The sequence below is a fragment of the Sarcophilus harrisii genome, chromosome 1 (genome assembly GCF_902635505.1).
Source record: "Sarcophilus harrisii chromosome 1, mSarHar1.11, whole genome shotgun sequence".
NCBI classification, from domain to species: Eukaryota; Metazoa; Chordata; class Mammalia; order Dasyuromorphia; family Dasyuridae; genus Sarcophilus; species Sarcophilus harrisii.
The window spans coordinates 124,403,392-124,420,880 of NC_045426.1; the positions used below are offsets into that span (position 1 = coordinate 124,403,392).

Here is a 17,489-nt window from a genome sequence, read left to right on the forward strand (position 1 = left end):
TAACTCTGGGCAGAACTTCCTGAACTCAGCCTCTTCTGAGGACGAATGAATACTAACAGTCCTAACTTGAGCCATGTCCCTTCATTCCTCTCTACTGGTAGGGGTAAGGCTGAGCAGGAATCAAGAATTTACTCAAGAAAACTAGCCTCTCATGAATTTTCTCCAAGGCGTTTGAGGCCCCCAGCTCTTAAGAGGGTTTACTTCTTCTAGGGTAACAGCTCTCTGCATCTTGCTAGGAGAGCCTGGATCTTCTCTGCTTAGGTCCAATGAAGACAAAAGGATGAACAGCCTTTGAGAACAGGTGGGCAAGCCATTTGGGGCTCCAGTGGAGTGGTGACCCTACTGCCAGGGAATGTTTCTGAGCATTGGGGTAGACAGGTCCTCTGGAAGGCCATGTTCCATAACCGTGAACAAACAAACGATCCTCATCTGAGCTTGATTTCAAAGCAAAGGCAATTGAGGCTTTGACAGTCGGGCAGCTGGCAGGCACAGGCACAGTCACACAGTGGGAAGCATCTGGGGCACTGGGGAGCCCAACCCTGAGGGAGAAGGATGAAAAGGGATGATAGGAAAAGTTAAAAAAGGAAACGATAAGAGTTGTGAAGTTCAGAGAGGTTACAGGAGTGTTGCGGGAAACAAAATATGATGGCTCCCATTTAGAGAAGCACTTTTTAAAGTGCTTTATTCACAACAACCCAGTGAAACATTATAAGCATCTTTATCTGCATTATATGGATAAAGAAACAAGGTTCAGAAAGGATAAATGCCTTGCCTGATCTGATCCTAAAAAAAGCAGTCTATAATCAGGTCTTCTACCTCCTCCTATTCACCTCTCAATTGGTTCCAGTTTGGGCTTCTAACTTAATTCAAATAAAATGTATTTTTCCAAATTGCCAAATTCGACAGGTGTCTCAATCTTCTTGCCTTCACCTCAGGTGACATTGCTACCCAGTTTCTCTTGGATACCTTCTCCAATAGTTTTAGTGTTACTGTTCTCTACAGGTTGTCTTTGACCACTCCTTTAAAATCTCTTTTGCTGGAACATTGCCTGTGTCCCACCCCCAAATTATGGACACTTTTCTCTCTATACTCCTTCAGTGATCGCATAAACCCTCACCAGTTTGATAATCATATCCATATAGAAGACTTCCAGACCTTGTTTTATTTCTAAGCTTCAGTTCAGCATCACTATCTACTTTGATATCTCCTGTTCGTGATTTATGCCTCTCAAATTTCAACATCTCAAAAACATTATTCTTTATTTCTTCTTCTTTAAGCTTCATCATTTCTGTTCAGGATACAACCACCCTTCCAATACCCCAGGTTTGTAAGCTGGGACATCCCTGCTTCTTTTTTTTTCAATCCCTTTAGTTAGTTGCCAATTCTTGTTAATATTCCCTCTCCTCCCAGTTGCTCCCTTTTCTCATATGGTCAACAATCCTACTTTAGGCTTCATCACCTCTCACTGTAACTACAACAATAGCCTTCTACTTGAATTCCTGGTCTATCTCCTCTTTAAACTATCCTTAAAATTATTTTTCTAAAGCTTATGTCAGAACATATCACTGCTCTATTCAAGACCTCCAGTGTCTCCCTATACCCTCTAGGGTAAAATAGAAAACTCAGGCAGCAGTTAAATTCCTTCACAACCAGGCTCCAGTCTGCCATTACTCTCCCTTATGTAATTCTTTCTCTTCACTAGTCAGCTTCTTGTTCCCCAAGCTATGTGTCCCATTTCCCACTTTTAAGCCTGTGCACAAACTCCCTTCATACCAGGAACACATCCTTTTCTGTTTCCTTTTAGCTTCTTCAAGGATCATTTCATGTACCATCTCCTATGAGAAATTGTTCCTGGTTCTCCTCTTTTCTCTCTATCATTATGTATTTATTACTTATCTGTTTACTCAGTGTTTCCTCCCAGTAGAGTATAAATTTCATAGGATCATGGACTTTGCTTTTTGTCTTTGTATTCTTGGCCTCTGGCATGATGCCTTATACAACATCCATCACATAGGCACTTAATATTTGTTGGATTGGATATAAATATAATTAATGTTAAGAGCTAGATTGGAACTTATATTGTGATTCTAAATCTATTGCCCTTTACTTTTTGCTATGTTGCCTTTAAAGGATAGTGGGGATATGAAAGTTGATATACCATTCAAGATCACTATATAACAATGTGTTCATTTCATGCCTAGTCTTAAAATAGATTCTCATGTAGAAGTAAATGCAATTGGATAGTGATTTTTGACTCTATTTTAAAGACAGCTAATTTCCCCTCTCAGAATCACAAAAAGAGGGTTGGAAAAATGGCCAAACCCAGCTAAGAGAAAGAGATAATGGTCAGAGAGACTATCTTCCAAGGAGTAGGAACAATTTGTCACTGAAACAGCAGTATATAGGAAATATTCGACTTCTTCCTTTTCTCCCTCTAGAGCACTGTATTGGATTTAGGCCAGCCAAACTTAAGCACTTCCCCCCTCCCCTCTCCCTACTCTGAATTCTCCTGGAGGAGTATGGGATTAAAAGGTCAAATGTTTAAAGCCAAAAAGAGGACTAGATATCAGTCACAGTTAAAAAGCCTGATCAAGACCTGCCCAGTCCAGAAATAGGAAAATGGCATTTACAAGATCAGAAGTTTCAGGATTAGGTGTCATATTCCTTAAAGAGATCATGTTATCTCCAGTGTTGGTGTGTGTATGTCTGTACACCCAGTACAGAGGAGGACAGGACATTACACGTATACACACACACACACATTCTTTATGCTAGTAGCACAATGATCAGAAATATCCCAGAAAGATAAAACCACAATGAAGTGGAATGAAATTGGTGGAAAACTTAAGTGCTGATTGATTAAAACTCTCATTTATGGGGAAATAAATTTAGAGATTTAATTTGGTTTGAAATTCTTGTGAGATAATCATCATGTATATCACCTTTGTCTTTTTCCTTGCTTTCATACTATATAAAATTTAGAACTAGAACAAACCATGAGTGAAAGACAGGTGCTACACTATATAAATTAACTTTGTAAGTTGCCTAAAATAGTTTTGGCAAAAGGTAATGAATATAAATTTTAAATAAATACTGTACAAGTTTTCTAGAATGAAAAAAAAAAAACTACCTACTCATGATACAACTTTAAACAAACAAAAGAAATGTGAATTTTTTTTATTCCTCTTGGAGACTTCTTTCCTTAGGGATACTTTGACATACTTTGGTATTTCAACAAATCTATGGCCTTGTCAATGTGTGTGTCCTCAAATGATATATACTGCCAACCAAATTCTATTTATGAATATTCCTGTTTATCCTCTATTAGACTCAAGCCTTTCTCCATGTCTTGACATAAATAGCAACAAAGCAAGTAGGCTCTTCTTTATAAGATTGGCTCACTTTCTTTTTAGGTCATAGGTCTTTCTGATGAAATTCTTTATGCCACTTTTCTTAATTAGCAGTATGTTATAGTACTCATGCCTACTAGGTACCTCTAATTGCCCTTTGATGACACCATTTTAATTCTTTGGAGATTACATCACAGGAAGTACACTAGTGTTTTAAAAACTGGACCTTTGTTTCTGGGAGAAAAGCCCATGTCATTAAAAGAAACGCCCAATTCCCCAAGGCTGCCCTCTTTCACCTGCTCAATTCCAAGCCCATGTCACTATCATCTAAAGTCTAAGAATGATAAGATACTAATGGAATAGTTGTTTCATTGTTGTTCTCTTGGGTTGTCCATGCAATTGAATATTATAGTCTGGACAACATCAATTACTCTTTTTTTTTTTTTCTGTGAAGATATTTCGGCTGACCTGGGTGATTAATACTTCTCGCTTAGCAGACTTTGTAATGTTCAAAGTCTGCAAATATGAACGACTGGATTATGTTGTTCTCTATTACTTGATATTAATGATTAGTAGGTCCAATAAAATTATCTCTGTTGTTATTACAACTTTCACAGAATCTTATGAGATTTTGAATAGGCATGGAAAATATGAATGTTAAGAAATCCCTTAAGATAGCAGTTTGCTCTTTTAAATAAAATTTTTCTTGGTAAAAAAACAAGTGAAATCTTGTGTTTTCTGACTTTTTAGTAAACTGTATGACTATAAAGAGATTTGCTACAGAATAATTTGTGACTTACCTGTCCCTTCCCTTAGGTGTATTAATAAAAGATATTTAAAAGCGTATCTTTGTGACAGAGAGGGGACTTAGTAAAGTTAGATGTATTGGGCTGGACATCAAGATGAGAAGGACTTGATAATTGGAAGAAGGAATAAGATAATCTAGGATATCTGAGTCAAAGGGAATAACTCACTGCTTCCATAGGCTGAGGACAGCAGGCATCCAAGCATCTGGTTGGATTGGGTAGAGGGAAGTCACAGGCTTCAGCGCAGCCCTGGCAACACTCAAAGGGACCATGGGTGTCTGTCTTCCTGCAGGGCCCTCTGCAGTCTGTGCAACAGTCCTGCTCCTGTCAAAGAGATTTTATTTTCTGAGCTTTCCTCATAACTCTTTTCCTTTCGTCCACATGGAGCAACTCACAATCTAATGGAAATATGGGACTTTGGGAGAGCTTCCTGGCTTCTTAAAAGGGACAGGAGTTGATAATCAAGAAGCCAGAATTATGAGGGAAAATTTCAAGGAAATTTTTGGGTCTTGGAGGAATGTACATCACAGTAGAAAGAAAATGTGGCATTTGGGGAGAAGGCAGAGCTGGAGAAGTGGACCTGAGGCTTTCTTTTCTTTTTCCCTATACTGGTATATCCATTCACACCTCCCTCCCCTCTCTGGGTGCCTCCTCACCACCAAGTAACGTCTGGCCAGCAGCACCAGGCCAAGCAGCAGCAAGTAGGCGACCACGCTGATGAAGACAATGGCAGGAATGGGCAAGGAGACATTCACCAGAGGACCCCGGCCTGAGTTCCATGAGCTAGAGGAAGCCTCTGTAAACTATAGTTACAAGGAGGAAGGGGTAACTAAAGGATAGGGAGAGAGTGGAGGCTTCAGGGTCACAAAAGAGGAGGAATGTGGTTGGGATTGAGAGGTTTCTAAGGGCAGCAAGATTTGTAGAACAAAGGATTTAGGATTGGGGAGAATAAGAAGGGTAAGGTCAAGGAGCAAGAGTGGGGTCAGTGACTCACATCCATGGAGAAACTGTTCTGTGTTGCTCCAGAAGCTGCAAGTGAAGGAAAAGTAGGTGGGAAGAGTCTTAGAACAATAAGATGAGCCTTAAAATGTATGTAAAATAACAGTGTAAAGAATCTTGATGTCCAATCCCATCATTTTGCTTTTTTTACAAGAGGAGGCGAACAGCCATTTTGGAATTCAAACCTAGATTTTCCCACTCTAAAACATGTTACTAGATTGAATTCCTAACACCCTCAAGGGACAGTAGGATTTATATCTGAAGGGAGAAATTTAAGAGAACAGTAAGTCCAATCCCTTTCTTTCTATAGATGAAGAAATAGACTAAAAGAAAGGGGAAGTTAAGAGAGAAGTGAGACAGAGGAGAGAGAGAAAAAGAAGGCAGACAGACGGAGAGATAGAGAAGGAAATGAAGGAGGAGGAGAAGGGAGAGAGGAAGAGAAAGATGAGTGTGTGTGTGTGTGTGTGTGTGTGTGTGTGTGTGTGTGTGTTTTGATTTACGGAAGATCTCAAAGCAAGAAACGTGGCAAAAGTGAGAAATCCAGGTAGAAAACTTTCCAAGACTGACCGCTGGAAGTCTAACTCCTTACAGAGTCCGCTGCACCGTTACCCGGCCCCAGGAACCCATCGCTACCCACTAGAATAAGGGGCCGGACCGGGCCGCCCCGCCTTTTGTGCCTCTTGGGATTTTCCCTCCCCCTGGACCTGGACCAGAAAACTGAGTCCCGGTCCTCTCTTCGTCTCCAGGACAGCCCCCCCGCGCCCATGGGCTCCGCCCTGGCTGGGGACCGTTAGGGGCGGCTCGGCCCTCCTCCCAGGTCGGACGACCCCAGCTACCACCTCTCGGACGCCTGCCCCCAGCACAACTACCCGCCCAGCCTCGGGTTCCATTTCCCAACGGCAACGGCCGCTAGAATCCCCCTCCCAAGAACCCCCGGCCCAGGCCCTCCCCGAGCACCCCCTTTTCTCCTCCCTCATTACCTATGCAAAAAAGGTGAGTGAATATTTATTAGGCCGCGAGGAGCCCAAGTCACAGCTTCACAGAAGCAGGAGTCCCAAGCGCGCGCGAACCCCAAGACAAAGTCACCTCCTCCCGCCGCTTTCCAAAGTTGCCATAGCGACAGATGCTCCGGGTGGTACGGCGGCCGACGAAGCCCAGAATTTCTGTTTTGCCTTCTTTCTTTCTCTGTTTTTTCCCCTTGGGATCCACTTTTTGTGTCTCCTATTATTTTTTTTCCGTCTTTTCTCCTCCTCAGTCTGTGGCAAATACATTTGAGACCAAAAGGCGGTCTGGGCATCTTGTATTCTGATCACGCAGCCTTTCTTAAAGCTTGCCCTTTTGGGTCGAGTCGGAGAACATAGCAGAATGTAACCATTAGACAAGTATTTAAGGGTATCTGAATTTATTTGCCCATAGTATAGATGGAAAAAACAGTCCTTCTCAGGGTTGTTGGGGGTGGGGACTGGGATAGTGGAATGGAAAGAACCCTGGAGACTTCTGTTGAGCTCCCGGTCGATTATTTATTACTTCTTTGCTATTCATTCTTTGCAAGTTATTTCCCCTTTCTGGGCCTCTAGATTAAAGTGCTCTCTCCCGTCCGTTCAGCTACAAACCCTATGGTCTGTGATCTTCAGAAGTTTCAGTTTTATACATAGAGCCTTCCTCTTCTTCCTAAGGAGAGTGCTGCCATCTACTTTCCATGTTCCTTCTAACCTCGAATATACACTGTTTTCAGCTTCATATTAGCAGTCACAATAAGGACTCTTTACTTGACGCCTTCAGATGGATATAGTCCTGAAGAGGCAGAGTGAAGGAAGCTTTTCCTCAGAGCACTGAAATTTAGAGGATTCTGGTAGCACTTAAACTCTTTCTATCAGAAATAAATGAGCATGTTAGTAGTAATAATAATGATAAGTAACATTTATATAGCAAATTAAGATGTGCAAAAAGTATTAACCTATGTTGTCTTCTTTGGTCTTCAAAGAGTACCTTGTGGAAGTACTTTCTATATCCTCATTTTATAGCTGAGAAAACCCAGCTCAAGGAGCTTTAGTGAATGCTTTGATAGCAAGACTTGAATCTGAGTCTTTCAGATTTCAATCCTGTGTTGCACCAACTACCTAAGTTACACCTATTTAGTAAGATAATAACTTAAAATCAAAAGCTACGATTTGATTTTTCCTCTAAATGAACTCCCTAGTCTGTTTCAGCCTACTCCTCCAGCTGACCTTAGCAGCCTCAGCTTCAGCCTCAAAATCTATCTAACTTTGTCTTTAAAAGTTGACATGACAGCTTGTTTTTTGAGGCTTGTCTACAGTGCCAAAATTGCTAGTCCTAGTTCTACTTCTGGTCTCAATGTCTCTGGCAATAAGTAATTTTCCTCTCTACTACAGGTGCATTTTTTCATTTCTTCCACTCAATTGTTCAGATGCTTTTAACCTCTCCAGCTTCTCAGCCCTAAAAAAACAAGACATCTGAATATTTCCAATGCTACAAAGTCTCCTACTTTGATGACAGAATTTCCTATTCAAAACCAGTATCAATTAGGACCCTTCTCCCTTCCCAAACACCTTGGAAGGGATGTAAATCTCCAGGGCATTGATAGTTATCTCATCACTCCATTTGCCTTGGGGTAGTAGCAGTTCCCTCCCTTTTTGCTGTTCCTGCCAATGAAGACGTCAGTTTTGGCAATACCACTGGGATGTGTCAGACAGCTTCCCGACAGACAGACTCTCTCTCCTGATCATGTTCTGTTCTTGCCACCAAGCTTATCTATTATGCAGGAGGGGACAGCCTGTGGTGCCCAGTACTTACCCAGGGCCATTTTCCAGGTCATCTTATTGCAAGGGGAGAAAGAGAATGGGCAGGGAAAGAATAACAATAACATTCTGATGCTCCCTTATTCCAGATTCTCAAAGTCCATAAAAGGTTCCCATTTCTTTCTATGCAGTAACATGGGGGTGGGGTGGGAGAAACTTATCTGAGCATAATAATTTGGGTGTTTGAGTCTCACCACCTCAGAGTATTACTTTTTCATTGTCCTTACAAGGTAGGTCAGTGGGAGGGAGTGGAGACAGTAAGAACTTTTGGTTTAATGACACATAGAGATAAATACAGATTTATCTCAAGTGAAGTCTGAGGACAGAGGTGAGATTCAAATCTAGGAGTCTGTGCCTAATTTTGCTCCCTTCCTTGACTCCCACTCCTCTCTCAAGGATTTTCCCTATCAGTTATCAGCACCTGGGTCTTTATTTAGGTATAGTAGAGGCTTAACAACACCTCCTCTATTATTAAAAGGGAGGCCAAATTGTCCTGTAGTTAGCCCGGGAAGTAAACAGAGTTTGCCTTATAAGGAAGGGAGTACTTCTGTGTCTCTCTGGAATTGTTAGGAGAGGATTTAACTGGTATCCCTTGGGCTTTGCTACTTGAGTACAATAGGAGTTAGAGGATCTTGGTTAACTTCTCTGGGTTTGGTTTCTTCATTTCATGCAATTCAACAAATATCTGTTAAGCATCTACTATGTACCAGGTAGATACTTTGCTAGGCACTGGGGATAGAAAAGTCTGCCCTTTCAGAAAAACACTGGGCAAAATAGAGAGAGGTTGATTGAGATTGGCCTGGGTTCAAATTTTGCTTCTGATACTTATTACTCTGCAGCCATGGATAACTCACTTAGACTCTCTTGAGTTTCCTTACCTGTAAAACAGGATGATAAAGGTGCCTAAATCACAGGATTGTTGTAAGGATCAAATGAAATAATATCTATAAGGTATTACATAAATATTGTTTTAAAATAGTTATATTCTATTGGGAGGATACAATATTTACAAAGATAAATATATACTAAGTAATTTTAAGGAGAATCCCTCTAGCCCTAGTTTAATTATTTTCCCCTTCCAGGATGTTTCATTTTCTCTTGTTTTGTTTTTGTTTTTGCTGAGGCATTTGGGATTAAGTGACTTTCCCAGGGTCACCTAGCTAGGAAGTATTAAGTATTTGAGATGAGATTTGAACTCAGGCCTCCTGACTTCAGGGCTGGTGCTCTATCCACTATGCCACCTAACTGTCACTTCGGCCTTTTAAAGAAAGGAATCATGCATTTAGAGTTAGATTCTTAGAAATTATCTTGTCCAGTCCTTTCATAAATAAACTGATGTAGTGGGAAAGGATGAGGTAACTAAGATAGATCCTTCTCCTGGGTTACTATGAAGAAAAAGTGCTTCTAGAAAATTAATATTCAGGGAAGAGGTCGGGAATTAAAGGCTATAGAACTCTATACAGCACAGGTGTTAAGCATGCTGCCCTCAGGGGGCTTATTACATTCCAAAATTCAGTCCAACCAGATTAAAATGACATTGAGAAATATTTAACAAAATAACTAAAAATACAATAAAACATAAATAATACTAATATGTTTCCTAAGTCAATATGTGGCCAAAGGATCCTTATGTATAATTTAGTGGTTCTCATTTCTCTGTATTTGATGCCACTGGCATAGAAGCCATTCTCCAGAACTGTCCCCATCTTCAGCTATTGATATTTTAGGGAAGTTTTATATAATCGATATCTTTTGATTCAAGGTAAGAACCTAACTTTCCTAGTAGCTATTGAAGGAATGTATTCCTCTTTTAGTCTTAAAAGATAGTACTTTCCCACTTGATAGGAAGATACATCAAAATATCAATAGAAATACTTTTAAAGTAGCAAGTGGAGTTGGAAGTCAGGCTATCTCATGATCAGCTGATTTTTGCCCTTATTCCAGCTCAATTTTTATAATCATTCAAAATAAGGGGTTAATAATAATTTTACACATATAATATTAATCACATTAATAATAGTTAATTACATATGTAATATTAATATGTGCCAACTTTTTGTTAATTCCTTTATAAAATGTGAAGATAAAATAATGTCTTTAATTGAAAGTGATACTTTGCACTGGGTTGGAGAGGGCTAGCTACATTTCAGGTAGTTCTTTCAAAAGGAGCTAGTTTACCAGCCCAAACTTTCAGTGGAGGAGAAGGCCAGCCTGGAAGACCCACAGACTAGAAGAAGAAAAGCTCAGAAACTGCTTAAAATTGGAAGAGCAGAAAAACAAGTGGAGGCAACTTCTATGATTAATAGGAACAAAGTTCCTGGAAATGAAATTGTGTAGATTGATAAAACAGTGGTTTTTGTTTAGACAGATGCTATTTTGCTGACTTTCTTCTCTTCCCAGTATATATTCCTTTTCTCCCTTTGGGCTCTCTCTCTTAGAAATTTGAAGCCTTTTCCTTTGGGCCACAATGAAAATGTATTTACCTTTGTTTTCTTTGTCTTCTAAGAGTCATTATAATAAATGAGATTAACCTCAGGAATTGCTAATATGAGTTGTATTTTCTGGAAATGAAGTTTGGAGGAACCACTGAAGAGAACAACTGAAGAAAAGAGAGAGATAGATTTAAAACTGTAGTGTTTTTCTAGAAGATTGTCTCTGGCTTGGGGGCTAGAATATGAAAAAATATATATAGATTCATTTATTACAACTTCATAGAGCAGAATGAAAATGTTTATACCAGCAACCTCATCTAGGCAATGAACTAATAATAGGACAAGGATAAATAGCAGTGACTGAACAGCTTGGCTAACTATCCTACTCCATCACTGATACACATAAACAAACATAAAATAAAGCCATTAACTTGAGAATGGCTAAACATTGTAGCACATAGACAAAATAGAATGTTACTATTTTCTAAGAAATGATAAAATATGAGGAATACAAAGACGCATCAGAAGTCTTATATGAACAGATACAAAATTAAGTAATTGGAATCAGGAAGACAGTCATGGAACTGAAAAGAACAACCCTAAAATGGTTGAAGCTGAGTGGTAGGAAATCATAATGATAAAGCTTCACCCCACAGAAGAGAGATGAAAAGACACCTCCAACCCTCTTCTTTGCAAAGGTAGGAAGAAGAGAATCTGATCTGGTTCTTTTGGATAATAGGCTAATAAAGATGGGCTAGCAGAACAGGCATACAAGTGTACTATGAATTTATCCAAACATTCTGGAAAACAATTTGGGGCTATCCTCCAAAAATTGCTAAATTATGCATACCATTTGACCGAGAGAAAATATTATTAAAGATGTATTATAAAGGAGGTCAAAGACAAAGGGGGAAAAAAAATCATATGTTGAGGTATATTGTTATGCCACAGTTCTCTTTTATATTCAGTTTCCCTAATTATCCTGACTCAGTTTCTCTAATTGTTCTGCTTCAGTTTATAATTATCAGCTCAAAGCTCAGTCTTGCAAAACCTCCCTTCCCTCTTTATCAGAATATTTGATAAGGATAAAAGATCTTATGTTTTAGAATATCAGAATGCCTCTTCCCATCCCAAGCTATCTGAATGTCAGGTACTGTCTTATCAAGATGCCTTCCCCCTCTCTCCGAGGCTCACCCCATCCTGTCAGAGTCCAGGATCCTGACTCTGCCCCTGTCTCAATCTACCCCCTGTATCTGAGCCATGTGTATATATGTCATTGAGAACTTACATTGTTTGCTGGATTCTTGAGATGATAGTCTCATTCAGTCCTGGGACCAAACCATGGATTCATTTAGTCCCAGCAAATCTCTCCTATTTAGTAAATTATTAAATACTTTCTAATCTCTATCTTGCCTCAGTTTCTCTGGCATTACAATATTTGCTATAGCATTTTTTGTTGTAGCAAAAAGCTAAAAACAAAGATCATTGTCCATCAACTGGTCAATAACTGAACAAACAAATTTTGGTATATGAGTATTCTATTATTTTGGGACAGTTATCTGGCATAACAGAGTCCTTTCTCTGAGTACACAGGGTTCCCTGTTGATCCTTGCTTCCTACAATTGGGCTCAAAGCACCATATTCTTCAAGTGCAGGTACAGCTATAAATGGGTTAAGTCCTTATCTGGGTACCCAGTTTATATCTAAGGAGTGGGCCAATCAGAAACTTTGGGGAAAACTATCCCTTAATGAGTTCAAATGCTGAGAATAATATGTAAAACAATAGAAATAAGTTTAATGCAAAGCTTTTTTGGCAAATGGGGAAAAAGGAGAGAGAGAGAGGGAGAAAAACTCATGACAACTCATGTAAGAATGGCACTATGGTGGAGAGCAGTAGGAAAGTACTCTCCAAAGTGTCCTTCTGAGAATATGGTTCTTATACCTGCCCCTCCCCAGGTGACCAATTTACATATCAGGGGTCAGGGCAAAATATTATTTTTTTGAGAAGGTTGTTAGTCACGGAGAAAAAACAAGAAGGTGGTGGTGGATAAGATATTATTTTGGGCACACAGATGTACAAACCTGAGAAAAATATTATCAATATTTTTTTTCATGAATATGTTCTATAAACTCACAGCTTCTGTTAAGGAGAGACCATCATGATGGTTTCAAGATCATCAGACCTAATAACAATGGTTTCCATGCATAGATTCTACAATCTCTCAAGAAGAAACTGTTATGATGATCTCAAGATCACTAAGCCTAATCTTATAACAGCTATTTAAAAAAAATAAGGAAAATGACAATCAATGAAATGTGGAGAGATTTGTATGAACTAATGTGGAGTGAAATGAGTAGAACCCGAAGAATAGTTTAAATGATGATCACAACAATAATGTGAAGAGAAATAACTCTGAAAGAATGAATAATACTAATGAAATCAGTCACCAATCATATTTATAAAGCCTGATGATGAAAAATCACTTCTTACCTCTTGGCAAAGAGGTGACTAGAGATACAAAGACAGACATATATTTTTAGACACTCTCAAAGTATTCATTTTTTAAAGGAAAAATCCATAGGATATGGATTACATGTATACATACATGTATGGGTATATATATATATATATATATATATATATATTTGTGGATATATATATATATATACACACATATACCTACAATACATGTGTGTGTGTATATGTGTGTGTGTGTGTGTGTGTGTGTAAAATGCTACCCACCAATCTACCTTCCCTTCTCTCCTAGCAGAAGTTCCATATATGGGAGAACTACTAGGAGAGGAGAGAAGGTAGATTGGTGGGTAGCATCAGACAAAGAAAAGAAGACCAATAAAGCACTTGAAAAGTTGTATAGAGAGAAGGAAAAGGAAGTGTAGAGGGAGATACAAGTATAAGAATATTAATTTGTATTATGATATTAAATATACACATGTATGTGTATATACTTTTATATACATATGGGTAGCTAAGTGGCTAAGTGGATAGAATGCTGGGCCTGGAGACTTGGGTTTAAATCTGGCCTCAGACACTTACTAGCTGTGTGACTCTGGGCAAGTTATTTAACATATTTGCTTCTATTTTTTTTTCATCTGTATAATGAATTGAAGAAATGGTCAATTACTTTAGTATCTTTGTCAAGAAAACCTCAAATAGGGTCACAAAGAGCTAGATATGACTGAAACAGCTGAACAATAACAACAAATGTGTGTATACACATACATGTTTATATTATATAAACGCAATATACACACATATGTGTGTATGTATATAAATATATATTACGTGTACATATATACATATCTATATTATCTGTATTTGGAAGAAGTCCATAGTTTTTGTACAGTCCTTTTGGAATACTTTGTGTTTCAAAATGCTTGTAATTGTTGATAATTGTTGAATTTACAATAAAAATTATATTATTAAAAAATAAAATTAGAACAAAATGTTCCTGAAGAAACCTGAGTCACATTCTTCCACAGCTATACACAGGATCAATGGGAAAAGTGGGCACACACATGGAGCAGGGGTAATAGAGTCAGGGATATAAGAATTATCTCCCATCATCACCAGTTCTATGACCTCTGTCTCCTGACTTTCTTGGCTTTCTTCAAATCCCAGTTAAAATTCCACCTTTTACAGGCAGTTTCCTTACTCCTCTTAATTCTAGTGCCTTCTCTCCTATTGATTATCTTCCATTTATTCTGTACATTGTTTGTATGTTGACTCTTCCCCCACCCTTAATTAGATTGTAAGTACCTGGCATGTACTCAATGTTTAATAAATGTTTTTTGCCTGAAATGTAAATGACCCAGGCAACTTACACCTATGATACTGGAGACCCCACTTCTCTTTGTCTTCTCTTGGCCTTCTGATATTATTCCTCCTAAGTACAGATACTCCAGCTTTTACTAGACCTTTTGTATAAAGCTCAATTCATGATGGTTAGCCCTAAGATGGAAAGAGCTATCAGAGAGAGGACTATAGGGACTGAGTGTGGATCACTACATAGTATTTTCACTGTTTTGCTGTTTGCTTGCATTTTGTTTTCTTTCTCATTTTTTTTCCTTTTTGATTTGATTTTTCTTGTGCAGTATGGTAATTTCAGAAATATGTATAGAAGAATTGCACATGTTTAACATATATTGGATTACTTTTTAATGTAGGGGAGGGGGTGGGGGGAAAGGGAGAAAATTTGTAACACGAGGTTTGCAAGGGTGAATGTTGAAAACTACCTATGTCTATGCTTTCAAAATAAAAAGCTTTAAAAAAATTTTAGATACAATATTAAAAAAACAAAAACAAAAACAAAGTCTTTCCAAAGCTTCTCTATGCCATCTGTATCCCTTAAGACTGTCTTGCTTCTCAAAGATCACCAGGGATATAAGTGATTTTTCACTTAGCCAAGGGCTCTAATTCTATCAAGGTTCTTAAGTAGTTTCTTCAAATAACATAGAGAAATAAAAAAGTATAAACATTTCTTTACGCTTAATTTAAGATTTTATTGTCTCAGTTAACCATGCTTCATTCACAACTGGGCTGGGGAAAAGCCAAGTGATCAGAAGACTGGACTACATAATGAAAGAGCCCCTACTATGGCATTCAGTCCCAGAAAAATTCAACCTCTATAGTAAAATAAAACCAAACAAAAATAGAAGCAATTTAGATGAAATTGGCCTAACCATTTACCTCAAAAGTATTAAAGTGAATAAAAAACACTTAGTGACCATACTGTAACATGGCTGGATGAACTGTCCAATGCATTAGCACATCAGCGTGTGTATCTTACATAAGAAGTAAGAAAATAAATATTTATTGAATGTCTACCATTTGTCCAGCACTTTACTAAGTACTACACACATGTTATCTCATTTGAATCTCACAACAATCCTGGTAAATACATATTATTATCCTCATTTCACCCAGGATCATATAACTAGTAAGTGTCTGAGGCAGGCTTTGAAAGCAGGGATTCTTGATTCCAGGGCTAGCATTCTATCTACTTAGTCACTTAGTTGCCTCAAACAGACCCAGTGCTCCATTTAATTACTTAGTTGCCATAAACACTAAAGTTGAGGGCTGGGCTGGATTAAGGTTTGAGTAATACAGGGAGACCATACACAAAGAAATAATAAGATTTGGAAGTTGAATGGAATGTCTTAGAATCCAAATATCTACTTCAACAAAATTTCCCTAAATGGTTAACAAGCTATCATCCAGCCTTTATTGAAGACCTCCAGTAAAGGGGAAATTATTAATATCCTCTTCCACCATTCCCAGTCTTCTCTTTTTTAGGATAAAAATCAATAGTCTTTCCAATCTGTTCACATATGATATAAAACTAACTCCTTTTCCCAGTTAACCTATCTTTGAACACTCTTCAGTTTACTAATGGCATTCCTTAATCATGACACCCTAAACTGAACACTATATGCCAGATGTTCAAAGTGGAACTATCACCTTCCTGGACATTTGGCCTTTCTTAAGGTGGCTCAGTGCCACATTAGCTTTTTTTTTTTTTTTTTTTTGGCTAACCTAGCTTGTAGTTCACTGACACCTCCAAATCTTTTTCCTTGTCAGCTGCTTTCTGGCCGTGCCTTCCTGAATTTAGACTTGTAAAGATTTTTTTTTTTTTTTTGTAATTAAACCTAAATATAAAACTTTACATTTCTCTCTCTTGAATGATCTTTTTGGATCCTAACAAAGTTGCCTGGAGTAATTATCTATCCCTCAAATTTACTGATAAAATGGTTAAATAGCAAAAGGTCAAGGACAAAACCCTGGAGGCACTTTGCTAGAGGATTCTTTCCAAACAATGAACCATTAATGGTTTATGACTGGCTATTGGACAGTTCTGTATCTATGTAACTATATTGTCATCCAAGACCAACCACTTTCTATCTTGTCTTCAGGAATATCGTGCAAGACTTAGTCATTTTTTTTTTTTTTTTGCTAAAATGCAGAAAAATTATATTGACAGCATTCCTTTGATTTATCAGTCTGAGAAATGTATTTTTTTAAAAAGAGAGAAAATTAAGTGGTTTAACTTTCTGGATTAAACCAGGCTTCATCAAGTAGCAGGTAGCCTTTGTTCTCTTTTATAGATATTCACTAATCAACATTTTAATAATACATTGTAGAATTTTGCCAGGCATCAAAGTCAAGTTCATTGACCTATAGTCCAAAGACTTGCCTCTCTTGCCTTTGGGGGAGGGGGGCAACTGGAAATATACATACATATATATATATATATATATGTTTTCTTACTCTTTCCTTTTCAATTTAGAGAGTTTTCATTAGATTTTCAAGATTCTAGGCAAATTCACTTTTAGCAGCCTTTGTTCAGTGTCCTCTATCCCTGGCTAAGGGCCCATCATTCCTATATTTAAGCCAATGTCCTCAGAAGATTGGTTAGGATCGAATTTGAGAAATTATGCTGTGCTTTCAATGACCTCAAACTGCTCTGTGTCATCACAGCTCATCTCTTTAATTTTCCCAGTTGTACTCTCTGCACATTACGGAACAACATGGTTTTTGAAGAATCAAAATGGGTAGAAATGGTGTAAAAAGATATTATCCCCAGTTAGTATGACAGCATGTCATGGAGACAGAATAAGAGAAAGTAGATGGGCAATCCAAGCGATATATTTGTTCACAAGAGATACTAAAAGAAGCAGAGTATGGGAGCATTATGGAAGGATTTTTAATGGAGGATTTCTGTAAAAACATGGAAAAGAATTACCCTGGATGAGAAAGTTTGACGAAATGATCATTTGCACCGATGGAGGGATCCCTATTACCCAAATCTTTTATCCCTCTAAGTATCCACTATCCCCTTCACCAACAGCCACTAAGATGGAGTGGAGAGGAAGTCAAACCCTTGTCCGAATCTCAGTGAGGCTGCAACTTGGAGCTGCAGGAAGCAGGACGGAGGGCTGACCAGCTAGTCTCATCCCCTTCCTCCTCGACAAGCATTCTCTTCCCCTCTCTCCTCACCCCGATAGACTGGCCGGCGAAGTCCACGCGCACGGGCCCCTTTCTGCCCTTCCCAACCGCTGCTAGTG

General features: G+C 38.4%; 1 protein-coding gene across 2 annotated transcripts; it reads right to left on the reverse strand.

Moving 5' to 3' along the window:
* Positions 1 to 147: 147 nt before the first annotated feature.
* On the reverse strand, positions 148 to 17,386 carry LOC116422923 (uncharaterized LOC112694756 homolog). 2 transcript variants are annotated; one of them, XM_031963445.1, is made up of 6 exons: positions 17,168 to 17,386; positions 6,136 to 7,025; positions 5,151 to 5,185; positions 4,813 to 4,959; positions 4,325 to 4,480; positions 148 to 539 (listed from the first exon to the last, which is right to left on the reverse strand). In XM_031963445.1, the coding sequence occupies exons 3-6, from the start codon at positions 5,154 to 5,156 to the stop codon at positions 426 to 428; spliced, it is 423 nt and encodes a 140-aa protein (XP_031819305.1). In that variant the 5' UTR covers positions 5,157 to 5,185; positions 6,136 to 7,025; positions 17,168 to 17,386; the 3' UTR covers positions 148 to 425. The 2 variants fall into 2 exon arrangements, with proteins under 2 accessions (XP_031819305.1, XP_031819298.1); XM_031963438.1 differs by lacking the exons at positions 6,136 to 7,025; positions 17,168 to 17,386 and having other exon boundaries at positions 5,151 to 5,554.
* Positions 17,387 to 17,489: the final 103 nt, after the last annotated feature.